This window comes from Bos indicus, chromosome 1 (genome assembly GCF_029378745.1).
Source record: "Bos indicus isolate NIAB-ARS_2022 breed Sahiwal x Tharparkar chromosome 1, NIAB-ARS_B.indTharparkar_mat_pri_1.0, whole genome shotgun sequence".
NCBI classification, from domain to species: domain Eukaryota; kingdom Metazoa; phylum Chordata; class Mammalia; order Artiodactyla; family Bovidae; genus Bos; species Bos indicus.
In genome coordinates this window covers 11,072,889-11,094,562 of record NC_091760.1, presented here as the reverse complement: position 1 = coordinate 11,094,562, position 21,674 = coordinate 11,072,889, and the positions used below count along the sequence as shown (strand labels likewise).

Here is a 21,674-nt window from a genome sequence, read left to right as displayed (position 1 = left end):
CTGAAGCAAAAAGAACTGGAATTATTCAGAATGTAACAAGACCATATTATCTCGAGAGAATTCTGTCTGGGTCTGGAATTTGGCATGAGTTTTTGTGTCATTCTCTCATATACTACATAAATTATGTCACTTACTGTTCACTCATCCTGTCAATAGCAGTAGTATAAAAACAAAAATCTCTTCATTGTTTCGAGAGTAATAAGTCCTGAACTGATTACCCTCAGTCAATACCAACATTTGCCAGCCTGGCATTAAAGGTCTCCACATTTTAGTCCCAACATACCTTCCTGTAACCCTCTGATGAAGATTTACTCGCTCTCCTTTAATTGGACTGGCTTTATCTCCCAAGCATGCCATGTACCTTCTCAAGGCACCATATTGGTTTGGCAAAGAATCTGCCTGCAATGTGGGAGACCTGGGTTCGATCCCTGAGTTGGGAAGATCTCCCGGAGAAGGGAAAGGCTACCCACTCCAGTATTCTGGCCTGGAGAATTCCACGGACTGTACAGTCTACAGGGTCGCAAACAGTCGGACACAACTGAGCGACTTTCACTCAATGACCCTAAAGTAGGCTGCAAGACAAGCTACTGGTACTTCCACCACCAGGCCTTCTAGTCTGCCTTCAAATGCCATCTTTTTCATAGACCCATCCCTGATCAGTCTTCTGTACTGTGAAGTAGGCTGTGGGCTCATACTTTTTACAACACAGACTCTGTATTTTTTTGACTTATGTTTCCTACTAGACTTTCACATCCATGAGGGTCAGCTCTCCTGTGTGTTCTCATCATATAACTGACCCACTGAGCCCAGTAAAATGGCTTATTCAAAAGAGGTACTCCAAAAATGAATGTTGATTAGGTGGACAATAATTATTATGCAAGCAGCTATCCTGGTGGAGAGCACAAGAACTTGAGTCCCACAGCAGAATACTAGCTGCTGTAATTTGCAGTCACACATCTTTTTTTTTGTTCACGTATAAATTGCTTTATTCTGTTTAATAATTGTAAACTATTCCGAAGTATGGCATATAATAATTCTTTAGCCAAAATTATATTAAAAACTTTTAGGTTGTTTACAATCTTTGTTGTTTCAAATAGTGCTCAATAAATATCTATGTATATTTGTCATTTTTGAATTGCTAGATTGGGATTCACACTTTTTACTTCTGAAATGCATTGCTAAATTGTATTACATTGTTTAAGAGCCATATCTTTTGTCCTGTGAATTGTCTCTCTTTATTTTTTATTGGATTCTTTGAGTTTATTTTTTCTTTTTTTTCATGGTATATCTTCTAAAGTAAAGTAAGATATAGTATACCTTCAAAACTAAAGCAATTTACAACCCTGAAACATAGATTATAGAAATAAAGACACTAAAATACATCTTATGATATTTCTGTAGCCATTTTAACTAGTAGAAGGCTGTAGGGCCTCCAGTTAATTTAAAAGTCTAATAGGTATGCTTCAATAAAACTGATTAAAATTCCCTTGTAACTGAATCAGTGATTAGTATCTATGAACAGTCCTATTTATCTTAAATGTATACTCACAGGTTGATCAGTGTAAACCTGAAAAGAATGTGTTATCAAACAATTATCAGGAGTGAAAGAAAAAGAAGCCCTGAAAAATCCATCTTTCCCTGCTAGGAAAACAGAAGCTAACAAGTTCATGTAGCTAGATCTGCACAGATGGTCTTAAGAGGTACACCGAAAACGTCCTGAAACACAGTGCCTCAAACAAAATGCACATTTATGTAAATGACCATCTACTTCTGTGCTAAACTGAAGAAGTTGTCCTTACACAGGGAATTACAAAATTAAGTGAGCTATTTGGTATTCTATGTATATTTTAAGAGAATAAGTGACATTGCAATAGATTTTAAGCTAACTCTGAGTGTTCAATTCAGAATAAGCTCACTTTTAAAAGCTACAAGTTAAAGAAATGGAGAACTTCAAAACTACTATGTTAAGTGAAAGAAACCAGACACAAAAGACCATGCATGACCCCACTTTTTATATTAAAAGTCTAGAAAAGGCCAATCTCTAGAAACATAAAGAAGATTAAGGTTGCTGAGGGCTGGCGGTAAGAACAAGGATTCACAGTGAAGGGGTGTGAGGACTGGGGTGATGAAAATGTTCTAAGGTTGGATTTTGTGATGTTTTCACAATCTGGTACATTTATTAATGCCACTGAATTATACACCTCTGCACTTAAGATGAGTGAATTTTATATGTAAATTATACTTCAGCAAAGTTATAAAAAAAATGCAGTGATGGGAAGACGACATACTACAGTGATCGTTAGGAATCTATGTGAAGCAAAAAGAGTAGCCTATTTTAAGCTCCAATTTAACAATGGAGCAGAAAGCATGTTCCTTTAATAAAAGTGACCATAATGTTGTAGCATTTGTGGACAGACTTTAAAAGTACCTGCAATGCATTAAAACAATACTTCTGTCTGTACTCATTCAGTCTAATCTTAGGACCATCTATTTGCAAAACAAACATACACCCTCTAGGAAAGGCAACTCAACAATTCACTACTTTTCATTGTTTAGTGTAAACTGAACCTTGCTTTCATTTCAGGGAGACAGAAAGGGGGTCTTCTCATTCGTTCCATATACAACATTTCCAATAGAAGCATTAATTAACCAGAAAAACAAAGTCTAAGATCTTCCCCTCTAAGAACCCACTGTCACTTCCCTGAGTAAACTATCGTATACAGAACACAAGTCATCCAAGTTAAATTTCACAGCAAAAACTAATGTCTTTCTCTCCAAGTGGACTTCATTTGCTTTAAAATTAAATTAAATCTAATCACAACTACTCACTCAACCAACATTTATTGAAAAGTTTGGATACGGCAAGCACCCTGCATCACACTAGGTAAAATCCAGCCTTTGGCATTAAGGAGCTCATAGTCCTGGTGATGAAAGGGGCCACGGAAAATGGAGTATAATCAACACCCACTGTCAGAAGAATGCCAAGGAGGCCACCTAACTCGGTCCTTGTCAAATGACATGGCCCCCAGTTAGGTGGAGTTCTGCAGAACAACGTGCCAAGTAGCATAGACAAGGCAGAGAAGATTCTGCAAAATCAAGATTTCACATTTTCTGAAATGAATCGCTGGATGCTTGTTCAACCAAAATGAGTTCCACAAGCACAGGCAACTGGTCACCTCCCATCACCTGGGAGGCAGTGCTGGCAGGCTGGATAGAAATGTCAAACCCTTTTCCCTGAGAAAGAAAATCCGAGTAAGCAGTGGATTACCTCGGACCACCTCTTCCACAGACTCCGTGGTGGTGGTGGTGGTGGTGGCGATGCTGGTGGTCCTCTCCGTGGCCTCTTCATAGGGTTCCTCAGCCTCTTCCTCTAGTTCCTCACCATCCTCATCATCCTCCTCATCGTCAGCTTCTTCTTCCTCAACATCCGCCACTTCTTCCTCCTCTGCCACTTCTATGACTTTGTCTTCACTGGAGCAGGAGGGAGAAATAATAGCAATAGTCATTAAATACATTTCGGGCAAGCAAAAAGAAAACCAATGACAAGGAGTTTCGGATATTTGAGAGGGAATATGGCACTGAATTAAAACACATGGGAGTCGTCCCCCCCCCCCAAAAAAAAAAAAACAAAAAAAAAAACACATGGGAGGTCTGAAGCCAGCAGGTCACACTGTGAATCCCAGCTCAGGAGATCTGCAACTTTTTAATCCCTGAACACAGATCTTAGTTTACACAGTTGCAAAAAGAGGATACCGTGATTCCAACTATATGACATTCTGGAAAAGGCAAAGTTATGGAGACCATGGTTATGGAGCTATGGTTTTTCCAGTAGTGATATATGGATGTGACAGTTGGACTATAAAGAAAGCTGATCACCGAAGAATTGATGCTTTTGACCTGTGGTGTTGGAGAAGACTCCTGAGAGTCCCTTGGACTGCAAGGAGATCCAACCAGTCCATCCTAAAGGAGATCAGCCCTGGGTGCTCATTGCAAGGACTGATGCTGAAACTCCAATACTTTGGCCACCTGATGTGAAGAACTGACTCCTTGGAAAAGACCCTGATGCTGGGGAAGATTGAAGGCAGGAGGAGAAGGGGATGACAGAGGATGAGATGGTTGGATGGCATCACTGACTCAATGGACATGAGTTTGAGTAAACCCCGGGAGTTGCTGATGGACAGAGAGGCCTGGTGTGCTACAGTCCATGGGGCTGCAAAGAGTCGGATATGACTGAGTGGCTGAACTGAACTGAATGCAGACCATAAAAAGATCAGTGGTTGGTAGGAGTCTGGGGTTAGGAAGGAAGGCATAAACAGGTAGAACAGAGGGGATCTGAGGGGCAGTGAGACTGTTCTGTAAGACACAGTATCAGAGACGATATAGAATAGTCCAACTTACAAGCATGCATTTGTGAAAACCCATAGAACTGTACAACACAAAACATGAGCCCTAAAGTAAACTATGGATTTTATTAATGATGTATCAATATTGGTTCAAGTGTACAATACCAAAGCAAAGTGTTAATAAATGGCTGAGGGAAGGCTCTGTATGTCCTGTTAAAATTTTTTCTAAACATAAAATTGCTCTTAACAATAAAGTCTATTAAAAAGTTTGGGTGGGGGACACAAAACGAAGTTTACTGTAATACTGGCATTACTTTTTGTTAAACATGCGAAAATACCACAAAGCGCCTGCATGGTAGACATTCAATACGTGGATGTGGAAACTGGTTCAAAATTACTATTGAATGTTTACACTGGAAATGAAAGGGGAAGAAGAAATTGGTTTTTCCAGTAGTCATGTACGGAATGTGAGAGTTGGACCATAGGAAGGATGAGCACTGAAAAATAAAATCGATGCTTTTGAACTGTGGTGCTGGAGAAAACTCTTGAGAGTCCACTGGACAGCAAGATCAAACCAGTCATTCCTAAAGGAAATCGACCCTGAATATTCACTAGAAGGACTGATGCTGAAGCTCCAATAATTTGACCACCTCACGTGAAGAGCTGACTCACTGGAAAAGACCCTTATGACTAACCTCGTGGCTCAGGCGATGAAGAGTCTGCCTGCAATGCAGGAAACCTGCATTTGATTCCTGGGTTGGGAAGATCCCCTGGAGAAGGAAATGGCAGTCCACTCCAGTATTCTTGGTTGGAAAATCCCAAAGACAGAGGAGGCTGGAAGGCTACAGTTCATGGGGTTTCAAAGAATAATTTGGCAAACTGGAAGTGGTCAAGCAGGAGATGAAAAGAGTGAACATAGACTTTCTAGAAATTGGCGAACTAAGATGGACTGGAATGGGTGAATTTAACTCAGATGACCATTATATCTACTACTGCGGGCAGGAATCCCTTAGAAGAAATGGAGTAGCCATCATGGTCAACAAAAGAGTCCAAAATGCAGTACTTGGATGCAATCTCAAAAACAACAAAATGATCTCTGTTCATTTCCAACGCAAACCATTCAATATCACGGAGGTAATCCAAGTCTATGCCCCAACCAGTAACACTGAAGAAGCTGAAGCTGAACAGTTCTATGAAGACCTACAAGACCTTCTAGAACTAACACCCCAAAAAGATGTCCTTTTCATTATAGGGGACTGGAATGCAAAAGTAGGAAGTCAAGAAATATCTGGAGTAACAGGCAAATTTGGCCTTGGAGTACAGAATGAAGCAGGGCAAAGGCTAACAGAGTTCTGCCAAGAGAATGCACTGGTTGTAGCAAACACCCTCTTCCAACAACACCAGAGAAGACTCTACACATGGACATCACCAGATGGTCGACACTGAAATCAGATCGATTATATTCTTTGCAGCCAAAGATGGAGAATCTGTATACAGTCAGCAAAAACAAGACCGGGAGCTGACTGTGGCTCAGATCATGAACTCCTTATTGCCAAATTCAGACTGAAATTGAAGAAAGTGGAGAAAACCACTAGACCATTCAGGTATGACCTAAATGACTATATCTGACATATAGTCATTTGACATAAAGTTGACATAAAGTCAAATCCCTTATGACTATACAGTGGAAGTGAGAAATAGATTTAAGGGATTAGATCTGGTAGAGTGCCTGATGAACTATGGATGGAGATTCGTGACATTGTACAGGAGACAGGAATCAAGACCATCCCCAAGAAAAAGAAATGCAAAGAAGCAAAATGGCTCTCTGAGGAGGCCTTACAAATAGCTGTGAATAGAAGGGAAGTGAAAAGCAAAGGAGAAAATGAAAGATACACCCATTTGAATGCAGAGTTCCAAAGAATAGCAAGGAGAGATAAGAAAGCTTTCTTCGGTGATCAATGCAAAGAAATAGAGGAAAACAATAGAATGGAAAAGACTAGAGATCTCTTCAAGAAAATTAGAGATACCAAAGGAACATTTCATGCAAAGAGGGGCTCAATAAAGGACAGAAATGGTATGGACTTAACAGAAGCAGAAGATATGAAGAAGAGGTGGCAAGAATACACAGAAGAACTGTACAAAAAAGATGTTCATGACCCAGATAATCACGATAGTGTGATCACTGACCTAGAGCCAGACATCCTGGAATGTGAAGTCAAGTGGGCCTTAGAAAGCATCACTACGAACAACGCTAGTGGAGGTGATGGAATTCCAGTTGGGCTATTTCAAATCCTAAAAGATGATGCTGTGAAAGTGCTGCACTCAATATGCCAGCAAATTTGGAAAACTCAGCAGTGGCCACAGGACTGGAAAAGGTCAGTTTTCATTCCAATCCCAAAGAAAGGCAATGCCAAAGAATACTCAAACTACCACACACTTGCACTCATCTCACACTCTAGTAAAGTAATGCTCAAAATTCTCCAAGATAGGCTTCAACAATACGTGAGCTGTGAACTTGCAGATGTTCAGGCTGGTTTTAGAAAAGGCAGAGGAACCAGAGATCAAATTGCCAACATCTGCTGGATCATTGAAAAAGCAAGAGAGTTCCAGAAAAACATCTATTTCTGCTTTATGGACTATGCGAAAGCCTTTGACTTTGTGGATCACAATAAACTGTGGAAAATTCTGAAAGATATGGGAAAACCAGACTATGTGACCTGCCTCTTGAGAAACCTATATGCAGGTCAGGAAGCAACAGTTAGAACAGGATATGGAACAACAGACTGGTTCCAAATAGGAAAAGGAGTACGTCAAGGCTGTATATTGTCACCCTGCTTATTTAACTTATATGCAGAGTACATCATGAGAAATGCTGGGCTGGAGGAAGCACAAGCTGGAATCAAGATTGCCGGGAGAAATATCAATAACCTCAGATATGCAGATGACACCACCGTTATGGCAGAAAATGAAGAAGAACTAAAGAGCCTCTTGATGAAAGTGAAAGAGGAGAGTGAAAAAGTTGGCCTAAAGCACATATTCTGAAAACTACGATCATGGCATCTGTTCCCATCACTTCATGGCAAATAGATGGGGAAACAGTGGAAACAGTGGTGACTTTATTGTTCTGGGCTCTGCAGATGGTGACTGCAGCCATGAAATTAAAAGACACTTACTCCTTGGAAGGAAAGTTATGACCAACCTAGATAGCATATTCAAAAGCAGAGACATTACTTTGTAAACAAAGGTCCGTCCAGTTTAGGCTATGGTTTTCCCAGTGGTCATGTATGGATGTGAGAGTTGGCCTATAAAGAAAGCCGAGTGCAGAAGAATTGATGCTTTTGAACTGTGGTGTTGGAGAAGACTCTTGAGAGTCCCTTGGACGGCAAGGAGATCCAACCAGTTCATCCTAAAGGAGATCAGTTCTGGGTGTTCACTGGAAGGACTCATGTTGAAGCTGAAACTCCAGTACTTTGGCCACCTTATGGGAAGAGCTGACTCATTTGAAAAGACCCTGATGCTGGGAAAGGTTGAGGGCAGGAGGAGAAGGGGATGACAGAGGATGAGATGGTTAGATGGCATCACCGACTCAATGCCATGGGTTTGGGTGGACTCCGGGAGTTGGTGATGGACAGGGAGGCCTGGTGTGCTTGCGGTTGGTTCATGGGGTTGCAAAGTGTCAGACACAACTGAGTGACTGAACTGAACTAGATGCCTCAATTTTAGCCAATATACTGCCTCCTCGTTTTTCTTCAAAATCTTGATATACTGCTAGTGAATAAAGATGACCTAATGCATGCCATGGGCCAGTTTCTTGTGTTTGAGCTCTCTTCTGTATTCAATGAGATCACAGTCACCAACACTCTGTATTTGTATTTTTAAAAGTTATTTGTTTTTAAATGAAGGATATTGCTTTACAATACTGTGTTGGTTTCTGCCATACATCAGCATGAATCAGCCATAGGTATAAGGTTGTCCCCTTCCTCTTAACCTCCCTCCCACCTCCCACCCCGTCCCACTCCTCCTGGTTGTCACTGAGCCCTGGTTTGAGTTCACTGAGTCATACAGCAAATTCCTACTGGCTCTCTATTTGACATATGTGGGCTGCCGTCTATGGGGTCGCACAGAGTCGGACACGACTGAAGCGACTTAGCAGCAGCAGCAGCAGCAGTGTATATGAAAACACAGAGAACAGACTTATGGACACAGGGGCGAGAGGGGAGAAGGAGAGGGTGGGATGAATGGAGAAAGTAACATGGAAACATATACACCAATACTCCTTATTTCTCCAAATTAAGTGGAAATTCATGGAAAACAAGGGAGAAAAATCAAATCCAATGAGTCTTCTTAAACCACAACGTGTGAAGGGTGGGTAGAATGCCAGGTTCCAGGTATGCAATCCAGGGTAAAGACAACAGTGGGCTTCTGGGTGGGATGATGAAAACTGGCCACAGGGCATCCCCAAAGTCCCCCCAACCATCTCTGTTATGAGTTGAATGTTGCATTTAAAACTCCAAACAGAAAGCATGTGTATAAAAACAGCTGTGTTTAAAGCGATCTGCATTCTGGTATGTGTCCAGCCATGAAAAAGAGTGAAATACATGCCTACCATCCATCACTGCATCTGCCTGAGCAATTTCCTGGCATAATAACAAGGAACAGAGACACAGAACAGTTCAGCTGGCTGAGGAATTAAATTACTTGGCCTGAGAGAACTCACGTCCAGTTCTTATTACCATAGCTTTGATTTCTGGAATTAAATTTAGACGTCCATGAATTCAATTATCTCTTTGGACACCATTAAAACAGTAGCACACAGCTATGTTTTAATGATGTGGCATCTTCCCCTAAAAGGCCCAACATGCCAACATTATAACTTCTGTTTGCCGTTTTCATAAATAGCTGGAAACACAGAAGGGGAAAAAATAAAAAATAAAAAAACTTTTCCACCTTCTCTTCAACTACTAGACAACTCTGTTCTGTGATGTGACCAAGGTGAGTCAGCTTTACATTTATTTTTTTATTTGGCTGTGTGTGGGGGCTTCCTGGGTGGCTCAGATGGTAAAGAATCCCCCTGCAACACATGAGACCCGGGTTTGATTCCTGGGTTGGGAAGATCTCCTGGAGAAGAAATGGCAACCCACTCCAGTATTCTTAACTGGAGAATTCCATGGACGGAGGAGCCTGGTGGGTTACAGTCCATGGGATTGCACGAGTTGTACATGACTGAGTGACTTTTATTTTCACTTAGTTTCATTTTCACTGTCATGGAGCATGTGGGATCTAATCCCTGACCAAGGAGTGAACCCAGGACCCCTGCATTGGGAGCACAGAGTCATAGCCACTGGACCACCAGCGAAGTCCTCAAGGAGCCACAGTTACAAAAAAAAAATGCAAGAAGGTCCAGTTTATGGAAATGTGAGGCTGAGCATCATAGAGCAATGTCTTATCAACAAGTAAACTCACAATAAAATAGTACTTTGCGCACACGGTGGAATATTCATTCACTCACACATTTTAGCCTCTGTCAATTTAGAGGAGACAGCTTTTCCAGCCTTTAAATTCCAATAATAAAAACAATTCTAAGGCATGAGGGAATGATCTGAAAACGCTCATCATCTTAGGAGCATCTGAATTTAATAAACAGGTTGAAGGGTCACAGGGACATTATTATGAGGAAATCAATCACCGAGGATACAATTTTGTGTGTCAGCAAGTAAGACTTTAGGTGGGTGAAGGATACACTGCATCACAAAGGTGGTGTTCAAATTTCTAAGTCTGACCTTGATAGATTTCACTCATCACAGTGGGCTCCCTAAGACTCCCTCAAGAGGAGAAAAGATTCTGATTCACTTACTAATATCAGTTGATTTTAGTTTAAGTCATGCAAAACAGTTCATCATTTGCATTCTCTAAAAAAGCTGTATGTATTCTTTCATCTTCTCCACTAAGACTGATAACTTTTCTTTCCCTGCACTCTGTAGGACAAAGGAGCGGAAATGGCAGAGAGAAAGTTGATTCCCAGGGTTTTTGTGAATCGACAATCAGGAGACCTGAACTACAGCACTGACGAGGGGAGAGTGAATACAGAGCCGCGGGCAGTTCCCAGAATGTAAGGACCCACTGGGGCCAGAAGGGCAAGTCTCAGCAGGAAGACACTCAGACACTTCTGTGTTCATCGAGAAAGGGGAAGAAAAGAGTCTCCTAGGGTAAGGGGAGAGACAGAGAAAGCAAAGTTTTCAAAAAGGTAAACAGACATTCCTTTCCCACTCATTCCAGCCCAGGTCTTAGCGCTGCCTGTTTAGCCTGGAAGGTATGATGGCTGGACACCTTTGTCCCCGAGGGAAGCAGTCCCTGAAATTATGGCTGCTAAATTAGGAAAATTAGAAGTTGCCAGAAAATGTGAGAAAGTAGGAAACTTATTATTCACGGTTCTGAGTAAATGTTGCAAGAGCGGGGACAGCTAAGTAAGAAAAAGCCACTCTCTGCCCCATCTAAAAGGCACCATTAGAAGCCTAAGATACAAGACACACTTCATATAAATGATTCTATTTATATAAACTATGAAAACAGTTACTCCTCACCAATGTTAGAACTCAGAGGAGCTGTCCGACTTTGGCGAGGGGAAGTTTATGACCGGGAGGAGGCAGAGGGGGGGCTTCTGGGAGTCGGCAAGGCTGTGCTTTGATCTGGGCGTGTCCTGTTTTGAAAATCCATCACAGGCTGTAATGCCTGTGTTAGCTGCCCTTCTCTCTGTGTACACTGTGCATGTTGAGTTGCTTCCGTCGTGTCTGAGTCTTTGCAACCCCATAGACTGCAGCCCGCCAGGCTCCTCTGTCCATGGGATGCTCCAGGCAAGAATACTGGAGGGGGGTGTCATTTCTTACTCCAGGGGATCTTCCCGAACCACTGATCAAACCCACGTCTCCGGCACTGGCAGGCGGATTCTTCACCACTGAGCCACCTGGGTAGCCCCTATATACAATGCGTGCTCTGTGCTTAGTCTCTCAATCATAGCAGACTCTTGCAACCCCATGGACTGAAGCCCACCAGGCTCCTCTGTCCATAGGGATTCTCTAGGCAAGAACACTGGAGTGGGCAGCCTTTCCCTTCTCGAGGGGATCTTCCCAACCAAGGGATCTAACCCAGGTCTCCCACATTGCAGGTGGATTCTTTACCATCTGATCCATCAGTTCAGCAAAAAGGATTAAAAAGGAGAGCACATGGCTACTCTTCTTAAATACTCTCACAGCTGGTCTAGGATAACAGCTTGTTAATGAATAAAACTGTTATTTTCAGGGCCTACAAATCGGAAGAAATATACCTCCACTTTAAGCTCCCAACCCCCTATGAGCAAAAATTATAAGGAGCTGAACACATTAAAACACAGAAGATTATAATACATATAAATTTGGCCTCATTGAATTAGTTAAGTTACTAATTCTCTAAATTAATTCATCAGTTTGGATATTTTGTAAGTAAATTTGATGCTCATAGGATTCAATCCATCATATGTTGATGATTACTAAAAAAAAATTACTTACTTTTAATACAGTGTTAGACTCTCTGTTATCTATAGGTAATAGCTAAAACTGACCCCCACAGATTTCTCTTGAGCAGTCTATTGAGTTTCAGTATAGTTGCTTTGGCATTTCTTAGGTGGTGGTGGTGGTGGTTTAGTCGCTAAGTCGTGTCCGACTCTTGCAATCCCATGGACTGTAGCCCGCCAGGCTCCTCTGTCCATGGGATTTTCCAGGCAAGAATACTGGAGTGGGTTGCCATTTCCTTCTCCAGGGGATCTTCCCAACCCGGGAATCAAACTCAGGTCTCTTGCACTGCAGGCAGATTCTTTACCAACTGAGCTATGAGGGAAGCCCCCTATTCCTTAGGTAGTGGGTATTATTAACTTGTCAATGAAAGGATCTCTGAGAATCTGACTAACCTCTCCTGAAAAATGCCCTGTAGCAGGAACTGTATGCTATGCTAAAGCCATTCTTAACTCCTTCCCTCATCCATTTTTTGACCAGAGAAAGTAAGAAACCAAATTCTCCACGGCTTTGTGGACAGGGAAAGCAAGGTGACCAAGATACTGCTGGATAATCTGATGCCAGGGGACAGCTACTTGAACTTCTAGGTGGGGCTTTCAGGAAAGTTTTTACTTTCCAGATGATCAGATTTCTACTGATGGTCAGAGCTCTTTTGTTCCTTTACCCACTACTCTTCTACTTTAACTGGTGAGGCAACAGGCATCTGTCAACTATTAGGTGATGAACATTAGGATGCAGAAGCTAATTAAGATGGCAAGGGGGAAAGATACAAAAAGGAGGGCTCTGTGTATCACCACACCAGCCCAGTGCTCCCAACACCAACGACTGGGTTTCTGTTACTTGCAGCTAAAGGCATTCCTTACAGATTGTTCACTAGCTTCCTCTGGACCCCCGGTCATAGATTCCTGGTTTAGGAAGATAAAGACCAAATTGAGACACCCAAAATTTATGACTCAGGTCTTAAGGGTGAGTTAGACAGGTCATAAACTTAACCTAAACTAGGATGCATGAACACTTACACATTTAATGAAGCCCTATTCCGGCGAGAGAATCCATACTACTTACTGCGTAGTAGATGTACCATGTACTGAATGCATTAAGAAGTCCACGGGAAAGTAATTCTTGTGAGCTAGAGGTGTCAGGGCTGGTAGGACATGAAAAGTGGGTGTGAGTATGAGGTAGGAATATCCTGATAATGAACAACCAGGAATAGCAAGTCCATCAGCCTGGCTACACCAGAATTTTCCATGGGCTCTGAGTTTTAACAGTGATAGATGCTCAAACCGCAGAGACCAGGTATCCATATATATTTTTTTCTGTAGTCAGTGAACAGTTGAGTATTTGAGTTGAGAGGGATGTGCACCAATTGATAATGAGCAAAAAAAAAAAAAAGGGGGGGGTAATGCATTAATTCACCCATTCATCCAATCATCCCACTATGTGCGTCTCAAAGCCACACATCAGTGGTTCAGTCAGCAACACTGACTGTGCTTTTACCAAGTGCCAGGTGCTGTGGCAGGCACCGGGGGTGCATGAGTGCATGTGACGGAACCTCCGCTTTCTTGGAACATGGTTTAGTAGGGAAGGCACAATATGGGCAAATAATTAACTATGCAAAAACTGCAGCAGAAAGGCAAGGCAAGTGTGTTAATCAGTGACTACAAAAGATGTGTGTGTGGTGGGGGATAGGGCAGCTTCTCAAATAGGATAGACAGGGCATGGTCATGGGGAAAAGGTCGTGGGCATGAGACTTGGAAAGCTGAAAGAGTCAAGGTGGGTGTATGGTTAAGACAGGAGTATGCGCATGTGCAAAGACCCTGGCATGGGGGTGAGCATTAGCACAACCAAGGAAAAAAAAACAAAACCCACAACAAAGAGCCAGTGAACTTGTGGAGGTGGGGGTGGGAAGACCGAGGCTGGGGGAGAAGTGTACATTAGGGGGTGGAGACAGACGGCGGGGGTGACCCACAAGGCTGTGTTGATTATGGTAAGAAATAGCACATTTATTTATTCTCGATGGGAATGACCAAATCTGATTTGTTTTAAAGATGACTCTGGTTGCAGGGTGGAGAGCAGGCACTAGAGAGATGAGAATGGAAGCCAGGAGTCTGGTTATGGACACTGTGGTGGAAGCTAGAAATATAGGGGGGCACAAGGTAATTCACAGGGACAAGCCAGTCCAGCCTAAAGAATCAGGCCTGGGTGTTCACTGGAAGGACCCATGTTGAAGCTGAAGCTCCAATATTTTGGCCACCTAATGCGAAGAGGTGACTCATTTGAAAAGACCCTGATGTTGGGAAAGATTGAGGGCAGGAGGAGAAGGGGATGACAGAGGATGAGATGGTTGGATGGCATCACCGACTCAATGGACATGGGTTTGGGTAAACTCCGGGAGTTGGTGACAGACAAGGAGGCCTGGTGTGCTGTGGTTCATTGGGTTGCAAAGAATGGGACACGACTGAGCAACTGAATTGAACTGAACTGAATAGCCCAAAGCACAATGATATCATCACCTGTAGAAACGTAAAATTACTACTGTGATAACACTTATGGAGGGCTAGGAGGCCCAAAATGAGCAGGTCTGGAGGTATATGACAAGGCATCTACAGGGAAGAGAACTGAAATGTGACCTAAATAAAGCTCAAAGTTAATGACTCCAAGGACTAAAGACAGCTCCCCAGAAGGTGGAATGCGAAGAGCAGTGCAAAGGCCCTGTGGTAGGCAGAGAGGAGACCCTGAGCACCTGAAACAGGATCAGCTGAAGAGAACACAAAGGGCGCTCAAAGAAGGACGAACAGTAGCAACGTGGAGCAGGGGGCAGCTCATGACTTGTTCCTGTGCATCTTGTGAGCTAAGGGTGATTCTCAAATTTTTCAAGTGTTGTAAGACTGGTTCCAAATAGGAAAAGGAGTACATCAAGGCAGTGTATTGTCACCCTGCTTATTTAACTTATATGCAGAGTACAACATGAGAAACGCTGGGCTGGAAGAAACACAAGCTGGAATCAAGATTGCCGGGAGAAATATCAATAACCTCAGATACGCAGATGACACCACCCTTATGGCAGAAAGTGAAGAGGAACTCAAAAGCCTCCTGATGAAAGTGAAAGTGGAGAGTGAAAAAGTTGGCTTAAAGCTCAACATTCAGAAAACGAAGATCATGGCATCCGGTCCCATCACTTCATGGGAAATAGATGGGGAAACAGTGGAAACAGTGTCAGACTTTATTTTTTGGGGCTCGAAAATGACTGCAGATGGTGACTGTAGCCATGAAATTAAAAGACGCTTACTCCTTGGAAGGCAAGTTATGACCAACCTAGATAGCATATTCAAAAGCAGAGACATTACTTTGCCAACAAAGGTCTGTCTAGTCAAGGCTATGGTTTTTCCAGTGGTCATGTATGGATGTGAAAGTTGGACTGTGAAGAAAGCTGAACGCCGAAGAATTGATGCTTTTGAACTGTGGTGTTGGAGAAGACTTGAGAGTCCCTTGGACTGCAAAGAGATCCAACCAGTCCATTCTGAAGGAGATCAGTCTTGGGTGTTCTTTGGAAGGGCTGATGCTAAAGCTGAAACTCCAGTACTTTGGCCACCTCATGTGAAGAGCTGACTCATTGGAAAAGACTCTGATGCTGGGAGGGGTTGGGGGCAGGAGGAGAAGGGGATGACAGAGGATGAGATGGCTGGATGGCATTACCGACTCGATGGACATGAGTTTGGGTGAACTCTGGGAGTTGGTGATGGAGGCGTGGCATGCTGCAATTCATGGGGTCGCAAAGAGTCGGACACAACTGAGAGACTGAACTGAACTGAACTGAAGATGAATGGGAAAAAAAAAAAAAACTCAAAGAAAAATATGTGACAGAGACCGTCTATGGCCTGCAAAGCCTCAAATATTATTTGGCTCTTCACAGAAATACTGCCGCCCCCCTGGCATGGATGGTGGGTTGGGGGTGAGGAGGGGATGGGAAGCATGGGAGGCTGTGTCCTGATCTGAGGACACAAGAGACACGAGGAAATAAAGTGAGAGTCCTCATGGGCTTTAGGAAGGCCAAGTTCCAAAATTCTATTAATACAGCAGAAACCACAGTGATCTCTGCCTGCAGCCTCCTTCAGAGAGGGCAGAATGCAGGGTTCCAGGAGGCTGGGTTCTTCAGTATGGCAGAATGCATAGAAGTATGAAGTATGGGACCCGACTGCCTGCTTCTAAATCTCAGGCCTGTGGCCATGAGCGAATTACTGAACCTCTCGAGGCCTCCTTCTCCTCATCTGTAAACAGCAAACTTGTAACAGGAAGCTTCACAGGGGTATAATGGAAAACATATGGGTTAAAATTTGCAAAGTACTTAGAAGAGCACCTGACCTACAAGTACCATGTAAGAGAGAAATAAAGGCAAGACCACATGCACAGTGCTTGGCACAACAGCTGGTCCAGGTGTGTGAATGAATGAATGATGCACGACTAAATCCCACAGAAATATTCCTTCAACACACTCAAAATCAATGTAATCGCTGATGACTACATGCACAGTTTGATTTTCTTTATCAGAAAACAAGAGAGTCAGATGTTAGGCAGTCCTAGGAAAGATCTTAAGAGAGGGGAATAGAAAATTACTTAATCTTTAAAGTTCAGAAAACCACCTTACCTGTCTCCTGAGAAGCCTGCATCCAGGACAAGAAACAACAGTTACAACTCGAGATGGAATAACAGACTGGTTCAAAATTGGGGAGGAGCACGTCAAGGCTGTATATTGTCACCCTGCTTATTTAATTTATATGCAGCGTACATCATGTGAAATGCTGAGCTGGATGACTCACAAGTTGAAATCAAGATTGCCAAGAGAAATATCAACAACTTCAGATATGCAGATGATATCACTTTAATGGCAGAAAGTGAAGGGGAACTAAAGAGCCTCTTGATGAAAGTGAAAGAAAAGAGTGGAAAAGCTGGCTTAAAACACAACATTCAAAAAATGAAGATCATGGCATCTGGTCCCATCAGTTCATGGCAAATAGATGGGGAAAAAGTGGAAACAGTGACAGATTTTATTTTCTTGGGCTCCAAAATCATTGCAGACAGTGACTACTAACATGAAATTAAAAGATGCTTGCTCCTTGGAAAAAAAGCTATGACAAATCTAGGCAGCATATTAAAAAGCAGAGACATCACTTTGCCGATCAAGGTCTGTCTAGTCAAAGATTTTTCCAGTAGTCATGTATGGATGTGAGAGCTGGACCATAAAGAAAGTTGAGCATTGAAGAACTGATGCTTTTGAATTGTGGTGCTGGAGAAGACTCTTGAGAGTCTCTTGGACTGCAAGGAGATCCAACCAGTCCATTCTACAGGAAATCAGTTCTGGGTGTTCATTGGAAGGACTGATGCTGAAGCTTCAATACTTGGGCCACCTGATGTGAAGAGCTGCTTCACTGGAAAACACCCTGATGCTGGGAAACATTGAGGGCAAGAGAATGGGGCAGCAGAGGAGGAGATGGTTAGATAGCCTCACTGACTCAATGGACATGAGTTTGAGCACTCTGGGAGATAGTAAAGGAAAGGGAAGCCTGGTGTGCTGCAGTCCACAGGGTTGCAAAGTGTCAAACATGACTGAATAATTGAACAACAACAAAGTCAAAAACCCTATGTGACAGACTGTATTTTCAGAATTCTATCACCCCATGGTCTACTAATATGAATAGAATCCAGTGTTAAATTTATGGGTGTGTTAGTTACTAAAGTTCTTGCAATTCAGAAAACAAATTGTATTCACTGTAGGATGCTAGGAATGAAAGAAAATTGAAGGAAAATTATAATAATGATAGCTTAGCATAAAAGCAACTTTGCCTTGTATCAACTTTTAAAGGCTGCCCTGTTTAATCTAGTGAGTGTCTAAAACACGAGAACAGCAATGAGATAAGAGAAGCGTTAAAGCAAGGTCTGATGTAACTGGCAGCGCTCATTTAGAACATCTGAAAAACAATTTTACCGTTTCTTCATTTTCTCAATACATACTCATAATCAGAAAAATATTCCAGGAACACAGAAACAATCTAAATAGAATCTCAAGGACATAAGACAAATCAGAGGATGGGCTGTTTCTAAGAAAACTGGTACAGTTTCTTTGTTAACTTGGTGTCATGATATTAAAAGGGCTGTTCTGAATCCTAAGAGTTAAGGATGTAAGATGCAAGGTCTGGTCTTGCCTGGGATCTGGTGTGGAAAAACATGCAGAGAAAGCCAATTCTCAGGTTTAGAAAAAATCTAACTATCTGGTGATATTTCAAAAATACTGTTAATTTTGTGGGTGAGATAATGTCATTAGGGCTCTGTTGAAAAATGTTCTTAGATTTCTGACATAGCCTAAAGTATTTAGTATACTTGCTGTCTTAACTTTAATCATAAAAATATGTGGAAAGGGAGAAAATGATATTCTAGCAAGACTTAAGAAATACTAAGGCTGGAATATAATTATTGTAAGAGACAAAATTGCTTTTTTAAATGACTATCTCGGAGGCAAGAAAAGCCATATATAATCAAAAGCAGATTATTTTCCTGACAGCTTCATGAACCAACCCGGACTAAAGAGAAGCACCTAAGGTGATTAATGAGTTTCAGAGTCATTTAAAAATCTTGATACATGAAACAAAATCTTGGTTAACTAGACATTATGCCAGAAAACTTTGAGCAAATTCCTCATATCCAAAGACGTGATTGTGTGTATTTGGGATAGAAAGTTGACAATGTATGATCCTTAGTCATTTAACATATTTGAGTGGGTTCTAGGTTCCAGTGAGTCTGTTCCAGACCCTGAAGTTATTGCTGGGAATAAAACAGACAAAATTCCCCGCCCTCCTGGTTGTTTTTGCTGTTTAGTCACTAAGATGTGTCTGACTCTTTGAGCCCCTATGGGCTGTAGCCCGCCAGGCTCCTCTGTCCATGAGATTTCCCAGGCAAGAATACTGGAGTGGGTTGCCATTTCCTTCTCTAGCGGATCTGCCAGATCCAGGGATCGGAGGGATACTGGGAGGTGGGGGAGAGATACATTAGGAGTTCGGGATTACCAGATACACACCACTGTATATAAAAGAGACAAACAACAAGGTCCTGTGTTTAGCACAGGGAACTATATACAATATCTTGTAATAACCTATAATGGGAAAGAATTGGAAGTGATAACTGAATCACTTTGTTGTATGCCTAAAACTAACACAACACTGTAAATGTGCTGTATCTCAATAAAAAAGAATAAAAGTACTAATAAGGGAATATGCCCTGAACAGGTGCCCTTTCAGCAAAGGCTACGTGCCTAGCATCCTTTTCCGTTGTGTCCACACACGCAAGAACTAATAAAAAGCTACAGATGTTTTGTGCATGAAATGGACACAAAGCCCTTTAGAAAAGCCACAAAGCAAGATCCAGCCTCACATTTCTTTTAAGAACACCTTTGAAGTACCTGCTCTTTGGAAAGGAGAGAAGCTCTCTGATTCTGTGGTTCCCCCCTCATCTCTCCGGTGAAAAAATAAGCAGTTCTATTTGGGAAGCAATGACAAGTAACGCTGTTCCTTCCTCCAGCACAGGCAGAAACTGCTTTAAGCCCTCGTCTTGCCCTAGATTCTCAGGGAGGGGCCTCCATTCCCAGGAAGAAATAGATACAGGCAGACCTCGTTTTATCGCACTTCATAAATACTGCATTTTTCACAAATTGAAGGTTGTGGCAGCAAGCCCATCAGCGTCATTTCCCAACAGCATTTGTGTCACAGTCCAGTCGTTCTCACAATATTTCCAATCTTTTTGTAATTATTATATTTGTCATGGTGATCTATGGTCAGTGATCTCTGATATTACTACTGCCCGTTAACGACTGGCTGAAGACTCAGATGATAGCATTTTTAGCAATAAAGGATTTTTAAAATTAAGGTATGCACACTTTTTTTGGACAGTGCTATTGCACACTTGAGACTACAGTATGGCACAAACAACTTATATACACCAGGGAACAAAAAATTGTGTGGTTCCCTTTGTTATGATGCTTGCTTTACTGTGGTGGTCTGGAGCCCAACCCATCGTATCTCCAAGGTCTGCCTGTACATTTGTCTACACCCAACCTCAAGTGGTACCGTCACTGAGTGGGCAGAATACAGGCTTTGGATACATTAGGAAGGAGCTTGTATTACAGACTGAGGAGTTTGCCCTTATTCGACCAGTGGTATACAGCCGTGTAGAAAAGATTTAAGCAGAAGAGTGGCAAGACTGGTTGCATTTCAACAGGTATGAGCTGGCAGAAGTATGAAGCACAGATAGGTTTGGGGTGACTGGTGGGCGGGGGAGAAGGCTCTCGAGGAGTCTAGCTGAGGAGGACTCGGGAAGTAAGAGCTTTGAGAAAATAACGACAGGACTGGTAGCTATTTGGATGGAGGGGGTTAGTGGTAAGATGAAGCTGATGTCTCCAGAGGGAGAGACTGGGCGGAGAACAGTTACTAATAGCAATGGAGGATACAGCAGGGAGAATGGATGGCCAGGAACAGAAATGCACGGGTTCAGCTTTGACCACGGTGGAATTTAGATGCTAGATTCTTAAATCTATTGCAGAAGGCTCCAACAGACAGCTGCAAATGAAGGACGAGAAATTTAGGACTGCTGCTGCTAAGTCGCTTCAGTCGTGTCCGACTCTGTGCGACCCCATGGACTGCAGCCTACCAGGCTCCTCTGTCCCTGGGACTCTCCAGGCAAGAACACTGGAGTGGGTTGCCATTTCCTTCTCCAATGCATGAAAGTGGAAAGTGAAAGTGAAGTCGCTCAGTCGTGTATGACTCTTAGCGACCCCATGGACTGCAGCCTACCAGGCTCCTCTGTCCCTGGGACTCTCCAGGCAAGAACACTGGAGTGGGTTGCCATTTCCTTCTCCAATGCATGAAGGTGGAAAGTGAAAAGTGAAAGTGAAGTCGCTCAGTCGTGTATGACTCTTAGCGACCCCATGGACTGCAGCCTACCAGGCTCCTCCATCCATGGGATTTTCCAGGCAACAGTACTGGAGTGGGCTGCCATTGCCTTCTCCAGAAATTTAGGACACAAATACATAAATTTGGGAAGCACTGTTGTTCCGTTTCCAGTAAGTACAATGGCGCTTTACATTTTTGTTTGTTTGTTTTTTGGCGGGGGCAGTGAAGCAGAAAAGGATACAGCTTTATTGCTTTTCCAGGCAAAGGGAGACACTGGGCTTCTGCCTCGAAAAACTATTTGTCTCCCTGTTGTTGCTTTTTGAAATTGAAGAGCTACCCTTCTTAAAAGATCACAGATAACAGAGCAGATGGCCACTTACTTTCTGCATTGCTAATATGTTCTGTTCCGATACCACATGTAACTAGTAACAGAATCTGGCCTTCTGAGGTCTAATTATGCCATTCCTCCCTGACACCCCTCATGCCTTACAAGCATAATTCAATCTGCTTCCCAATTCTAAGACTGATGTGAAAAATTCCTTGAGAGAATACTCTCTAGTATGGATTAACCAGGGCATTTTACTATGTTTCAGACAATAGCATAATAAAAGCTCAGTCAAAATGTTAGCAGGTACATACAGTGGACCAGGCATTCGGCTAGATTCTGAGGCTCTCAAAGAGAAAAGGCTAAGGAGGCCCCTGCCCTCAGGAAGCTTACATTCCACGGGGGACAGACAGACAATAAGCAAATAAAATAGCAACGGTGTGATTAGTGTCAGGGCTAAATACAGAGGTAGGTAAGACTGAGCATATCGGGAGGAGAATGTCTTGAAAAGAATAATCAGGGGAAT

The 21,674-nt window shown here is 42.6% G+C and overlaps 1 protein-coding gene across 7 annotated transcripts in view; it reads right to left on the bottom strand.

Moving 5' to 3' along the window:
• APP (amyloid beta precursor protein) overlaps nucleotides 1-21,674 on the bottom strand; it is a 312,816-nt gene that overhangs the window by 140,506 nt on the left and 150,636 nt on the right. For all 7 annotated transcript variants that reach the window (XM_019960087.2, XM_070786121.1, XM_070786128.1 and 4 more), the window contains exon 6: nucleotides 3,269-3,471. In XM_019960087.2, coding sequence (XP_019815646.1) covers nucleotides 3,269-3,471 — 203 coding nt within the window. The remainder of the gene's footprint in view (nucleotides 1-3,268; nucleotides 3,472-21,674) is intronic.